The sequence below is a fragment of the Aegilops tauschii genome, chromosome 4, assembly GCF_002575655.3.
Source record: "Aegilops tauschii subsp. strangulata cultivar AL8/78 chromosome 4, Aet v6.0, whole genome shotgun sequence".
Lineage (NCBI taxonomy): Eukaryota > Viridiplantae > Streptophyta > Magnoliopsida > Poales > Poaceae > Aegilops > Aegilops tauschii.
The window spans coordinates 29,344,007-29,358,484 of record NC_053038.3 but is presented as its reverse complement, the minus strand read 5'-3'; the positions used below and the strand labels follow the sequence as shown (position 1 = coordinate 29,358,484).

Here is a 14,478-nt window from a genome sequence, read left to right as displayed (position 1 = left end):
GGTTAATACAATTCTAGCATGAATAATAAACATTTATCATGATATAAGGAAATAAAATAATAACTTTATTATTGCCTCTAGGGCATATTTCCTTCACAAGCTGCCCCGGTTGTACTAGACCTTTACAACACGAGCGATGTTGCCACCACAACATATCTGCCGTTGCGAACAATCGTCGGCAAAACCAACTTTGCTGCCGATGTCACGATGTTGCTGCGCAACACCATCGCCCCCCAAACATTTTCTCTGCCGTGTCGCACCGCTGCGTGCAACATCATCCAGCGCGTCCACGTGCACAACACCGATGATCGTCCCTTTGCAGCACCCGAGAAAGAGAGGAAGAGAAAAAAAATTGGTTTTGTGGCTGGGTTTGAGACTGACCGACGATCGTCCCTTTGCAGCACCCGAGAAGGGAGGAAGAGAAAAAAAATTGGTTTGTGGTCGGGTCTGAGACTGAGTTGGTGTGTCCGTAGAGTGTCCAGACTTCACAAACCTTCCCTACGTTAGGTTCTGGTTTGTGATAAAGAACTCTATGTGCGAGGCGGCTATAGAGGTGACTAGGAAGCCCTAGCCGCCATCGTCCTCTCTCCTTCTCGCTGTCGCATGGGCACGTTGTAGGGCAAAGCCTGCATGCAGGTGGGGAGATTCTATCCGGGGACCCATTGTGGGGGATTGAGGGTTGCTATGAGAGAGCGAAGGAGATGCGTGTGCGAGTGATTTGTGTCAAACAATTCTCGACGAAAGTGTTGGTGAAACCGGCCCTGGCCGGCGAGATCCAGCCAGATGATCTTAAACGGCAACCCTACTTGGCTAGGCCACCAGAGAAGAGGGCGTTGGCGCATGGGTTTGGATGGCGGCGAATTTGACATCATACTCGGACATGTCGTGCAGCGGCATGGGTGATTTTTTTCAGGTTTTCTTTAGGAAGTCTTCATGTTTGGCTTGGGGTGGCAAGGCGACGACGCTTTCTCAGTGTAGGAATAACGTTCTCACTACCTTATCCCCCGTTCCATTGGCGTGCTTATCGCCGATGAAGGGCGTGCGGAGCCGTGTCTCCGACAGGTCTTCCGGGATCCGATCGGTTTAGGTTTTCGGTGGACCCGTCTAGATTCAACCGCCTTTTGTGGTCTTCGGAGTTTATCCACGCCCTTATTCGGCCGCCGTCATCTCCTGGTCTGAACTTCTAAAAGCTGCGGAGTTTATAAAAAGTTTGCTTCACCGAGGCGGAGGCCAATAGGCGGCATCGAGGCTTTTGTAACTAATCGTGTAGGGGATTTTGGTCTATTATTAGGAATTTTAGTTTCTTTTGGATAACAGGTAGTTTAGAGTTTAGTGATTTGTTCAAAATAGTTAATAACTGGATTCCTAATAATGGAATTAACTCTTTACTTACTACTTTGTGTGCTTTTTTATACTCATGGCACGACGCCGGTGGATGCAGGAGGAAGAAGAGTTCTGCACTTCCAAGATTTTGATTATAATTTTATTTTTTATATGGATGTGTTTGTCAGAACTTACGTAATATATGGTCTTAGACATTTTCATGAAAAAGAAAGTTTTGGTTTATGGGCGACCGGATCACTGCGGGTCATTTGATGACTTCTGTTGGATGGCAAAACGTGTTCGAATACAATCTGAACATTTGCGGATGATTTCACGACTCCTGTTGGAGTTGCCGTAAGTATATACTTCCCTCTATCCCAAAACTATTATAGTGTCAAAAATGGTTTTACAAAAATGAAACCAACCCAAGGAATAACCAAGTTGGCATTTTTTATAAGAGAAACCTCGCGAACACCGTGCGTCCGAGTCGGGACTCGAACTCGGGTGGGCTGGCAGCAACCTCAGCTGCCTAGCCAACGGGTCGACCACCCGTCCTACAAAAATGGTTTTATATTTTGAGACGGAGGGAGTACTAATGTTCCCAAAAGAAGAGTAAGTATACATGTAGAAATACGACGGATACACGTATACGCTGTATACTCCCGTCCTCTACCTCGACTCCCTCTGCCAACGGGCCAACGTCCTACTCCGATCTCTCTCACCTGTCCGATTCGACCCCCACCCCCCACCTTTTCCTCCTCCCACACGACGACCGCCGGGGCCACGTCGAGGTGGAGGGGCCCGCCCGATCGCGCCGGCCATGGTGCACAGCGCGTATGACGCCGTCGAGCTGGTCTCCGGCGTGCCCGGCCGCATCGAGGCCGTCGCCTCCCACGGCGGGAAGCTCCTCGTCGCGGCCTCCGACTGCTCCCTCCGCATCTACTCCGCGCCGGCCCCCGCCGACGGAGGCGAGATCCGGAGGGACGGGCCCTACGCGCTCGAGCGCCAGGAGCAGCGCCTGTGGCGCCGCGCGCCCTCCGCGATGGAGGCCAGCGCCAGCCGCGACCTCCTGCTCTCGCTCTCCGAGTGGGTCGCCCTCCACCGCCTCCCGGGGCTCGAGACCGTCGCCGTCGTCTCCAAGACCAAGGGCGCCAACGTCTTCGCCTGGGACGACCGCCGGGGCCTGCTCGCCGCCGGCCGCCAGAAGCGCCTAACCGTCTTCCGCCTCGACAGTGAGAATTCAATCGTCTGCTTTTCATATGTCCGAGCATTTTCTCTCCGTTGCCATGGTTCGATCATCTCATCGATTGGGGTCTCGGTGGAGCTGGAAATAACCCGTTGTTACTTGTTAGTCTCAATTCGGAGAATCGCAACTTTGGGGTGGATTGCGAATTAGTGTTCAGAGTTGGTAACTGTAAAATCATTGGTACTGGAATTTAGATCACAAGCTCAGGTCCCAAAATTTGGACCCTTGACTGGATATATATATCAGTAAAGGATATTAGCTTTTGCAAACCTGGAGGATAAGAACTACCACCCAAATACTGAATATTTCTGCAAATTACATTGCAGTTTTAGGAAAGCAATGCAATTTTATCAACATCATGAGAATTTACTAAACTAAAGGTTTTGCTAGAAGTAACTATTGCTGAGTCACCATTGAGAACCATCTATTTTAAATACGAGATTCGTGCAAGTATATAAGGGATGGGAAGAGCTCGATTGGATATCTATCAATCTCGACTGAGAAATTACTATTTCTAAGTCGACTGAGCTATAGACATTTCCAGGAATTTCCATGGTAGGAAATGCACATCTTTTATGGTCTTTAGTTTAGAGCGGGAAGCCTTCAGTGAAGAGCTTAAAACCTTTGATTGATCCGTTGATATATTACTCATGGGAATTTCCATTGTAGGAAACACACATCTTTTATGTTCTCTAGTTTTCCATGCTAAATACATTATAATATCTGAATTAGGGAAGCTCTAATAAATTGTTTTGACAATATTAATTAGTATGCTATGAGGTGGTATCTCCTTAACCCGAAGGACTGTATTCCTTTCGAACTTTATGTTATAATCTTGAGACAACAAAATGTATGTTCCATCAATTCTTTTTATATTTTTAAATGTTTTGTAATTTTTCATTGGCAAGGGGAAATTTGCAAATGTGACCATGTTTGGAATTCAGAAAAGCTTATGAAGTACCAGTATACCTTTGTTTGTTGAAATTGGCAGAAGGAAAGATTACGTGTAAATAAGCTTCATAGTGTTCTAAGATGAGTGTAAAGAAGACTAACTGTATTTTGCCGCATCTAGTACCTTATGGAAGAATTGAGGCCTGATGTGCCTTCAAATGTTGATTTCCTACGGTAGGTGTTTGATAGATTTGTGTAAGCTTCTACGGTAAAATAAAGGAATCTGGAAAGATGGCAAATGTTTAAATGTTCAAATGATCTTATTGTGAACAGGCAAGGAAACTTAATTTCTGTTTGTCAGGTGGGCGAGAATTTGTCGAGGTGAAGGAATTTAGTGTGCCTGATATTGTGAAATCAATGGCCTGGTGTGGTGACAACATATGCCTTGGGATCAGGAGGGACTATATGATCATAAATAGCGTGACTGGGGCATTAACTGAAGTGTTCTCTTCTGGGAGGATTGCTCCTCCTTTAGTTGTGCCTCTTCCTACCGGGGAGCTCCTCCTTGGAAAGGTATAGTACTTCTTTTCATGATCTTACTAGTTTCTAGTTGATTTTCCATCTCATGATATTGTTTGGCAGATTGATTATAGCATTTTGTGGTGTTGTTTGGTTCCAAATGACTAGATTGTACATGCTTTACAAGAATAATGTGGCAGCTTTTCTAAACACCAGAATTTGTTCCTGTTGTCTTCGCATTGATTCCTAATCAATAGCTAAGCTGAATGCCTTCTTTCGGTCGAATTGCATCACAATTTGAGGATAAGGGAATCTTGTCTTGTGAAATATTGAAGATGTTGTACCACAATTGATGTGAAAACCTTTAGCATAGATGCATTATAGTAACACTTGGGTACCAGTTAGAATACTTTCAAACTTTGTCATTTAGCTATCAGAAGGGACCGGCTTGATTCAGATTCCCAAGCGCACGTTGATGTGCCATGAAAGTTTTCTGTAGAACAGATGTGAGTTCGAGGTCAGCGAGATTCAAACACGTATAAAGTGTCTCATTTATCTTTTTTGCTTGTTCACTTTTTCCAGGACAACATCGGTGTATTTGTTGATCAAAACGGGAAACTTATTCATGACGGTCGGATAATTTGGTCGGACACTCCTGCCTCTGTTGTTGTACATAAGCCGTATGCTGTGGCACGTCTGCCACGACATGTTGAGGTAAGTTGTTCTGTTTTGTGTATTGGGTGGTAAGGAGAATATCAAAGTCGTAAGTTTCATTAGCCCACCTAACCTACTGAGTATTGTTTCAGATACGGTCTCTTAGAGCTCCCAGCGCATTGGTTCAGACAGTTGTCCTCCGTGATGTTCAAAAGCTTGTTCAAACTGACAACTATATACTTGCTTCGCTGTCCAACTCAGTCTATGGTTTGCTGCCTGTTCCTATTGGTGCTCAGGTATGGTGCATTTACTTTATTAATGTTGGTCAGCGCACCGATATCAATATTTACATAGTTTTCGTTTTAGCTATCACAAGTCACGGCGCTGCTGTTTCATGCTAGGTTCCGCCTCCGGTATTGGCTGAATATGGTCTGAGAAACCTCGATATTTTAATGGTCATTGCATAATTGTAAATACGCAGCAGAAAAAAGCAAAATTAAATAATTTGACCTAATGATCTCTCTTTAAAAAAAATGATCAACTGAATTGTATATTGTGCTGTAGGCAAGTATCTTTGTTTCATATCCTTTTTATGTCACCAGTTCCATTGCAGATTCTTCCCAATAGTTAATGTCTTTTGCTTTTTTACTGGAGTGTTAATTTGATGAAACTCGCAAGTTAACAAGAAATGATCTGTCTTATAACTTTGGAAGTTGTTTGTAAGGATTTATTCTTAGTTCCTTACACGTATATCTTTTGGTATACAGATAGTGCAATTGACCGCCTCTGGAGAATTTGAGGACGCGCTGGCATTGTGTAAGTTACTTCCACCTGAGGATTCAAACCTACGAGCTGCAAAAGAAAGCTCAATACACATGAGGTATGTCCAGATTGCCTGATCAGATGGCCACGATAGTATTCATTTTGCTCTGTCCATAGTCAGTTGATAGTATGCTTATGTCATTGCATGACATGATTGGGTAGATGCTATTCCACTTTAGTCAAGCTATTTCAAGCACTGGAGCACAACTCTCTGTTTTTGTGTTGAATCTGTCATCAGGAAATCAAATTCAAGGAAAAGAAAACCATTATATGTCACCAGAACTCCGGGTTATTTCCACGCCCACCTCATTTTCAGATTCCGTTCTCATTATGCCATCGCCATAATAGCTAGCACGCATTGAGCTTGCCCATCAACATGCCCTCCTTTTTTCTCAAATTCCCAGAATGCCCTCATGGGCCTGTTTTTATATCCCTGCTCTCCCCTGCCCTCTCTTTTTCTCCACTTCCCATGCCCTTCTCTCCATGATACTATTCAGTTCAGATTTGAATTTTGTACTACTCACATCATGATTTGTCCTTTTATGAAGTTATTATTTGGATCTGAAATTTTGTCGCATGGTAGATGTGTATTATCTCTAAGCCATATACATTCGTTCAGAAATTTTCATGACCTTTGGACATGTTTTCTGATGACTTAATGCACTAGTACACCTCAAGGGTGCTAGTGCATTCTACATGCTCCCAAGGAATTGGGGCATATTGGTGGCTGTTAGTGGCGCCGAGAGTTATTCAGTGCCAGATACAGTTGTTTCACATACAGTTGTTCCCATACAATCCATATACTATCCTAACTATGTTATTATCACTAAGACTTGTATGTGGCAATTCATATACAGTCTGCAAACAACATATAAATTATGGATGGAAAAGGTTGTTGGCATTTGGTAATTTGTCATTCCATAGCCAAGACTTGATGTACTCGTGTACACCAGGATTACTAAACTTGCTTATTATTTTGCTTTTGATGACTAGTAAGCTGCACTTGGCAATGCACAACATGCTGAACATTTGGACTTTCACTTGCTTTGAAACAGGTTGTAGTTAAAATTTAGTTTACAGCAAATGTAAGGTTTCTTACCTCAAAAGCATCATCTGAAAGCTTTCTAGAAAAATAAACTCTCAAATTTTATCACTGATGGGTGATGGTTAATGGCTATGGATGTTCACATGTACCCCTTTTTGAAGGCTGTAATCAATCAAATATACAATGGTAGATTTGTATTAGATGCTGTTTTAGTTTACAATTAAAATAGATGAACAGTCTCGTTTCATTTCTTCCAAGTAATTTTTACGTTTTCTTATAATAACACAATTTGGCCCCTTGCGTATAACTAACCAACATCTTCCCTTTTTATTTCATGAATCAGATATGGGCACTTCTTATTTGATAATGGGAGCTATGAGGAAGCAATGGAACAGTTTTCGGATGCACATGTGGATATTACTTATGTGCTATCTCTATACCCATACCTTGTTCTGCCTCAAACACACATTATAGGTGAACATGACAAGCTTCAAGACCTTCAAGAATTAGCAAGAGAATCTTCTGATGCGACAGATGAAATGGAAGCATACTCTTTGCAACTTCATGATTCTGATGATAAATCTCCATTGGAGAACAAGAAAATGAGTCATAATGCTCTAATAGCCCTTGTGAAGTACTTGCAGAAGAAAAGAAATGGTATAATTGATAGAGCGACATCTGAAGTAACTGAGGAGGTCGTCTCTGGAGCTGTGCACCATAGCTTAAACTTATCTGAGCCATATAAGGCAAAGAAGCCAAATAAGGTAACTACTGTTTCAAATGTCTGGCTTTCTTGTTGAGAACATTGTAATTAGTTGTGATGTGGAATTATTGCGTGAAGCAGGAACTAGTATAGCGTAAGTAAATCAGGCACTAATTTGACCGAAATATTGCAAAGTCAAACTAATAGGTGCAATCTGGTGTTACTCCGAGTCTTTGAAAAGGCTGCATATCATACCTGTTATTATGAATCCTAGTTTGATTTGAGGATATCCACTCCTTTTCTTGATACTGCCGCTTCCTTTCCTAGAGATTAAACATTCTAGGATCCCTGGACAGTAAAATGATTTTTTTTAGGCTGAGAGCTTAATTCATTTTGCATCTGGAGGTTGATTTATCAATTTTTGTGTATCTCCAAGGTCAGTAGAAAAAATCCGGAAGAAAGAAGACACATGTTTATGCTTCTGTTTTTCCTGGAATTTGTTAAACGAAACCCAAATATGTAGACTAAAGTGTCTGAGATTTCATAAGAATTCGAACTTCCTGTCTATGTTCATGATACTCTCATCCCTGTAAACATGAGGTAAATGCAATTCCCTGGAGTGAGAGGAACCTTCTGGCATAAAAAATAAAAAATAAATTGGTTTTAAGACACCGTCCTATCCAAAGTTCTTGCCCTTTATGTTTGCGAGTGTACATGGTGTCTATTGTACATAATGTAAAGTTGAGAATTTGTTTGTTAATATCTATAAAGAAAAGGTGATTCATTGTGATTCTACATCTTTTTATTGTCAGAAACGGCCCCAAACACATAGAAGCTCTGTTGCAAGAGAAATGGCGAATGTGCTGGACACATCTCTTCTTCAAGCTCTTGTTCTTACAAGACAGTCACCAGGAGCTATAGAGTTATTGAAAGGACTCAATTATTGTGATTTGAAGATATGTGAGGAGTTTCTGAAGGAAAAGAGCGATTATATGGTATTACTTGAGCTCTACAGAAGCAATGACATGCACCGTGAAGCTCTCCAGTTACTCAATCGGTTGGTTGAAGAATCGAAGTCTGCGATGGCTAATGCTGATTTTAGTAAAAAGTTTAACCCACAAATGATCATTGAGTATCTCAGGGTATTGTTTTTTCTCCTCTGTCATCATATGACAGATACTGTTATTCACTTTGTCACCTGTACATTTACACAAAACAATGAAAACCAACCAGTTGCTGTTGGTTTCATGGTGTTTTATTTGTCCTAAAATCAACTCTGTAAAAGTTTGACAAGAACATGTCTTAATGTACACTTATTTAATAAATGTGGAAGCATCGTCAGAATATTAAATCTCAAGGTGTGTTTCATGGTTTTCAGGATTGCATTTCTGTGCATATATATCTGTGTATTTAAATATTATTGCATCATGACTTCTGGATTATCAGTCCTAGTGTATATATGGTTGCTCATTTGACGTGGCGGTGGGATCATATTGAATGTGTTTCTTGCTGGTATTAGTTGGCTTCCTGGAATCGCTGGTTGACATTAGAGAAACTTGTTGCAGCCATAATATTTTCAGCTGTATTGTTTGGTGTGTGTTTCAGGTTATTATTTGGACTTTGTCCTTAATATTATTGACTTAGTCCGCTTGTCACATTCTTCTGGTTTTCTACAGCTGATCTGAGATGCTGTGCTCTTTTGTGCAGCCCCTTTGTAGATCTGACCCAATGCTGGTTTTGGAGTCTTCTTTGTATGTTCTTGAACGCAACCCGTCAGACACTATTGAGCTCTTTTTGTCTGAAAATGTTCCAGCAGATTTGGTAAATTCATATCTGAAACAGCATGCTCCAAATTTGCAGTCAACTTACTTAGAGCTAATGCTTTCAATGAGTGAAACCGGGATCAATCCTAATCTACAAAATGAGCTGGTACGTATCTTTGTCTTTTCACATTGTTAGTATGTGAAAAATTGTTCTATGTTATTTAGATGATCTTAGTTCCATAAGCTGTTCTTACGAAGTTTGCGATAAGTGGATTTCTTCTACTGATAATCAAACTTTCTGTCATGAAGGTGCAACTTTACCTTTCTGAAGTTCTTGACTGGTACAAGATTCTGAAGGATGAAGGAAATTGGAGTGATAAAACATATTCCCCAACGCGGAACAAGTTGATATCTACATTAGAGAGTAATTCAGGTTACAATACGGACACACTTCTTAAACGCCTTCCGCAGGATGCTCTTTTTGAAGAGCGTGCTATCATGTACGGGAAAATGAATCAACACCTCCGTGCATTATCTCTCTTTGTTCATAAGGTACTCACTGCTCTTTGATGTGCTTCTGGTATCCACTGATATAATTTTTTAATGGATAGGGGTGACTTTGAACTTTCAAAATAACTTGTGCACTACGTTGCAGCTCCATATGCCAGAGCGTGCAGTTGCATACTGTGACCGTGTTTATGAGGAAGGAGCGCAGCAGCCTTCCAAGTCCAATATTTATTTTAATCTTCTGCAAATTTATCTAAACCCGAAAAAAGCTGAAAAAGAGATCGAGCAGAAAATTATTCCAGTGGCATCACAGTACCCTGGAATTCAGAGGGTTAACTCTACTACTAAGCTCAGAGGAGGGCGTATGGGTAGAAAGGTTGTTGAGATTGAAGGGGCTGAAGACACACGCTTTAGCCCTAGTGGACCAGATAGTGGCCGAAGTGATGGTGATGGAGATGATGTTAGCGACGGAGGCCCTATAATGTTGAACGAAGCACTTGAATTGTTAAGCCAACGGTGGGACAGAATAAATGGTGCTCAGGCTCTTCGGTTGTTACCAAGAGACACGAAACTGCAGGTGAATATTTTATATGTTTGAAAGGTATCATAGTTCATCTGTCCTAGGTTTACAGAATTCCACACCGACCATTCTATTGCGGCATTGTGTTTAAAAAGCAACATAGAAGTTTGAACATTCATGTTAATGTAGTGTTCTCCTTTTGTTTGCATACACGACATATCTCTATTAGCTGGTCCGATTTATTGCTTTTTAGGCTGTTACAAGATACAAAAATGTGCCCCCTTAAAAGACCACAATTATGTAGCTTCTGAGATTGTTGTTTTCCTAAATTCGTTGCTTCAGTTGTTTATTTTCATCTTTGAGTATATCCAGTTGCTAAAGCTTCTGAAAAGCCTAATAAATCTGGTGTGAATGCTTTCAGGATCTGGTGTCATTTCTTGAACCACTATTGCGGAACTCTAGTGAACATCGGCGCAATTATATGGTTATCAAAAACTTGATTCTCCGGGCAAACTTGCAGGTTAGCTTGATGTCATGTCCTCTTGTAGCTGTGTTCCTGGGGTTGTCCTTGGAGAATGCCTGTATGTTTCTTATTATAACTAGTAGTGTTTCTCTTCACTGGGAAAGAGTAAGGGAGCTCTCTAATGTATTATTTTGTGTATAGAAAAACTGTTACATATGTACGTTGAACACGGGTAAACCACTAGGTGACTGTCGAGCAAAGAAGAAAGATATGACAGTTACAATCTAGGAAGCCAGTCCTGACTCCTAAAGGGGCCGACGATGGATACGCTTCACTCGGTGATGAATTAATTCGATTTCCCTTTAAAAGGCACCTTCTACCGAAAGACGGGGGGTCTTGATTTTGGAAAATGAAACCGTTTGTCTCTTTCCAAATGTGCCACATTACCGCGATGGCAATCTCCAGGAAACAGGGCTCTCTAAAGGCCACCTTAGCATGCTGCAGCATCGAAGGGAAAGTGATTAAGGGATCCCAGCATTGCTTAGCAAATGTTGAAAAGATGAAAAATGATCTTCCAGTATTCCTTGGGAACACAGAACCTTTGGACCCAAATCAAAATGCATTCCATGAAAATAAGGCAGGCAAAAACTTCTAACTTAAGATTAGTCTTACTCTTTCATAACCAGTAGAATTGCGGCTGAACTACACTTGGGCAAACAAGAACTTGATAGTATTTTACTAGTGGTCTTGGGCCTTTAGCATCTCCTGGTCTTAAACAATTTAATGATGTATGTAATCATCTTGCATACTGTCATAGAGCTGATAAATATGCTGTCTCATCATGCATGCCATAGTCATATTACATGCCTAGCTAATAGTTAGGCTGTGAATTTTTTTTCTATCAAATAGATTTGTTGTATAGTGGAATTTATGAACTTCTGTTCTATTTTTTTCAACCTATATATCAGGTAAAGGAGGACCTGTACAAACGACGCCAAGCTGTTGTGAAGATTGATGGAGATAGCATGTGTTCTCTTTGTCATAAGCGCATTGCAAACAGCGCTTTTGCAATTTATCCAAATGGACAGACGCTGGTGCATTTTGTATGCTTTAGAGAATCACAACAGATTAAGGCTGTTAGAGGCGCAAACTCTGTGAAACGTAGATGATGTGACCGTACTCCAGGTATAGATTTGCACTCCATATTCATATATTGCAGTTCAGCCTATTATGGCGAACTAGGTACAGCCGTTTGTTCAGCCTATTATGGCGGACTAGAATAAATCAAGAGTGTGTGCTAACTAGATTCCAATTTTCATACATGTATTTTGACAGGCCAGATGTCAACCACCAAGATTTTTAAGTTTGAACATCGGGGGGAGAATTGGCCAATAACTGCAATTTTTTTGGATCATGCCTGGAAAAAGTTGTGTTGAAACCCTGATCCAACCTGAGCCTTCAACCCATGGCTTTGCATGTAAGCATTGCTTCCTGGGTGAATCTCTTGCCCTCGCTTTGTCGCATCAAGTTTTCATCGATGCCGTCTTGTGGAAATCCCTTTTGTTGATCTTTACTGGATCCGAGCGGATTGCTTCGGAAAGTCTTTAGCGGGCTCTCTTCAGAGCCTTGTATTTAGTGCATGTGCACGCTCGCTTGTTTGTTTTGAGTCTAGAAAGCTTACAGAGTTGAGTGGATGTGTTAACGTATAGTGTTCCTGTCTGTTCAAGCCTGTTGTAAATGTGGAGGCGGTGATATCTTGTTGTTTGTTGTGCCAATCATAAGAGTAAATATCGAGATTCATATTTTCCCCAAATATCGAGCTCGAGCAGACTAGTAGATCTACCGCGTTACTTTGTGTAAACTAGGGCAGAACTAGTGCATTTGCGAGGAAGGGTACGTCGTCAAGCAGCAGCCAGCCCCTCCCAACACGTCATGGGTGCAGGTATGGATATGCACATGCGTTCATGTGCCCCATCTCTCACATGCATGGCTTCTGGCCATCTGTTACAGCGTACAAGAGGTTCGGAGAAGCAACTCTGCTGGATTAGTCCAGCCGTGGGTGGGTGTTCAGAGCTAGCAAATGGCTGGGCGTCGATCACGCGATAACCAACGGCATGCCCAAATTTTGATGCTCCGAGTGCGTGCGCTTCTCTCACACATCTTGGATGGGTTCATCAGGTGATCTTTTTCTAGTGCCAGGTTATAGGATAAATAAATGAATAAACCAAATTAAATAATAAAGTACTCCTATATGGGTGTGGCGACCCTGGAAAAGGGCTCTTTTTGTAATAACGAAGAAAGAAATTTCAAGGTCCAAAACATTAAATCCTAAAGGGCGCAGTCTTGAAAATATATATATTATCCTAAAGGGCGTATCTGCAATAGCAAAGAGCACCCAGTTTGGACTTATACCCAGCAAAAACAAAAGCTATGAGGACCACTTTGTAAAACAGCACTGCGCACAAGGGGCTCAACACAAGTTTCCAGGGACCGGCGCGCGAAATCCCAAAAAAATTTGGACCATTTCTCGATTTGTGCGTGTCATCCTTGCGCAGGGGCCATGCTAATCTTCTCTGTATCGTTCCAATTTTATCGGATGTCCCGAAGGGACAAGTCTGTCTGCAGCGCGCGGCTTATAAACTGGTCGTTCTCTCTTTCGCTAGCCGATGTGGGACTAAACAAACGAGCCTTCTGCTCCCCGCGCTGCTTTTTCAGACGGGAGCGCTGTCGGAACGTGCGGTGGGCAACGAGTGGGCTGGATCTCTTGGTCTGGCCCAAAATAGTGGAAGACCGTAATGGGCCTTCATGCTTGTAGGGAATAGTGAGCCTTGCCGATGTGGTGGGTTCTTTTTCACCGTGGGGGAGACGCTGGTTATTTGACTGGTTTTCTACTGCCCCTCAAAAAAAAAAGACTGGTTTTCTTTTCCTCAATTTTTTTGACTGGTTTTCTCTCGATGTAAAGCAACAGGCCAACACAGGAGGCAGCTGTATGCCCTCTTCATAGTCCATACTCCGTTTTTATACTAGTCATTGTACATTCTTCTTACATTTTAATATATATGTATATGTGCATTTGTTCCGAGCTTTCAGGCTGCGAGCAGATTTACAAGAGAAACTCTCGCAGAGTTTTGCTTCAGAGATTATAAATTATATGATCCCGGAGCTGGCAGTTCTGCAAATCATTTTTTTTGAACATAAAGATTTTATTAACTTAGGAGCATTTTACAGAGACAAGCGTGAAAGGAAGCACACTGGATACAGAGAGGGAATCCCTAGTTGAACAAAGTCCTGCATCAAGACATAAGCAACGAAACTGTACATGGCTGTTTTTAACTTTCAAAGCTAGGCGTGCAAGATGATGCGCCTTGACATTGTTTCCCCTGCTAATGTGAGCAACTTTGCCACTCTGAAAAGAAAGACTGTTTTGTATCTGTGCAAGCAGTGGCCTGTTGTCCCATGGACCTGGAGCAGAGAGAATGTCCGTCGATTTTGCTGCCGAAACTAGCACTGAACAATCCGTAAAGAAATGTGGATCCTGAACATTGAGTATTTCCGCCAGCCTGGTTGCAAGCATGAGACCAAAAGTCTCAGCTTGAAGAGGAGAAGAAGCCATAGGAGACATAGCTGTAATGTGAAGTTGATGGATTCGATCATTATTCTAAACCTGAATGAAGACTCCAATTCCTGCCTGTTTAGGAGTGTGAGCTGGATGTATTTCCCACGCAGCATCACAAAAGATTGTGTTGCCTGAAAAAGAGTGTGGATTTTGTATTGTCGGTTGCACCAGTTGGTCCTGTAAGCAATGCATAGCATGAGCTTCAGCAGGGATTTCTCCTAATTTGGTTCCTTGTATGATTGCGTTTGCCGCTGCATACACCTGAGAGGGCCTGCAAAATTTCCTAGCAAAGAGAGCATCATTTCGAGATTTCCACAGGCACCATAGAAAAGTATACAAGTTAGAAGGATTAATTTGTGGATGGCCAGAGTTAAGCAAAGTTTGGATCATGATAGGAATAAAATGG

General features: G+C 42.0%; 1 protein-coding gene and 1 non-coding gene across 3 annotated transcripts; one reads left to right on the top strand and one right to left on the bottom strand.

Moving 5' to 3' along the window:
• Window positions 1-1,928: 1,928 nt before the first annotated feature.
• LOC109780020 (vacuolar sorting protein 39) lies at window positions 1,929-12,269 on the top strand. 2 transcript variants are annotated; one of them, XM_020338613.4, is made up of 13 exons: window positions 1,929-2,555; window positions 3,822-4,033; window positions 4,562-4,693; window positions 4,786-4,929; window positions 5,401-5,513; window positions 6,844-7,264; window positions 8,016-8,345; window positions 8,911-9,132; window positions 9,276-9,518; window positions 9,622-10,050; window positions 10,415-10,513; window positions 11,425-11,641; window positions 11,792-12,269. In XM_020338613.4, the coding sequence occupies exons 1-12, from the start codon at window positions 2,144-2,146 to the stop codon at window positions 11,623-11,625; spliced, it is 2,958 nt and encodes a 985-aa protein (XP_020194202.1). In that variant the 5' UTR covers window positions 1,929-2,143; the 3' UTR covers window positions 11,626-11,641; window positions 11,792-12,269. The 2 variants fall into 2 exon arrangements, with proteins under 2 accessions (XP_020194202.1, XP_020194203.1); XM_020338614.4 differs by having other exon boundaries at window positions 2,057-3,694; window positions 3,794-4,033.
• A 696-nt stretch (window positions 12,270-12,965) lies between these two features.
• LOC120963606 (U6 spliceosomal RNA) lies at window positions 12,966-13,067 on the bottom strand. Its single transcript, XR_005755369.1, has one exon. It is a non-coding gene; the product is annotated as a U6 spliceosomal RNA (small nuclear RNA).
• Between the last annotated feature and the right edge of the window lie 1,411 nt (window positions 13,068-14,478).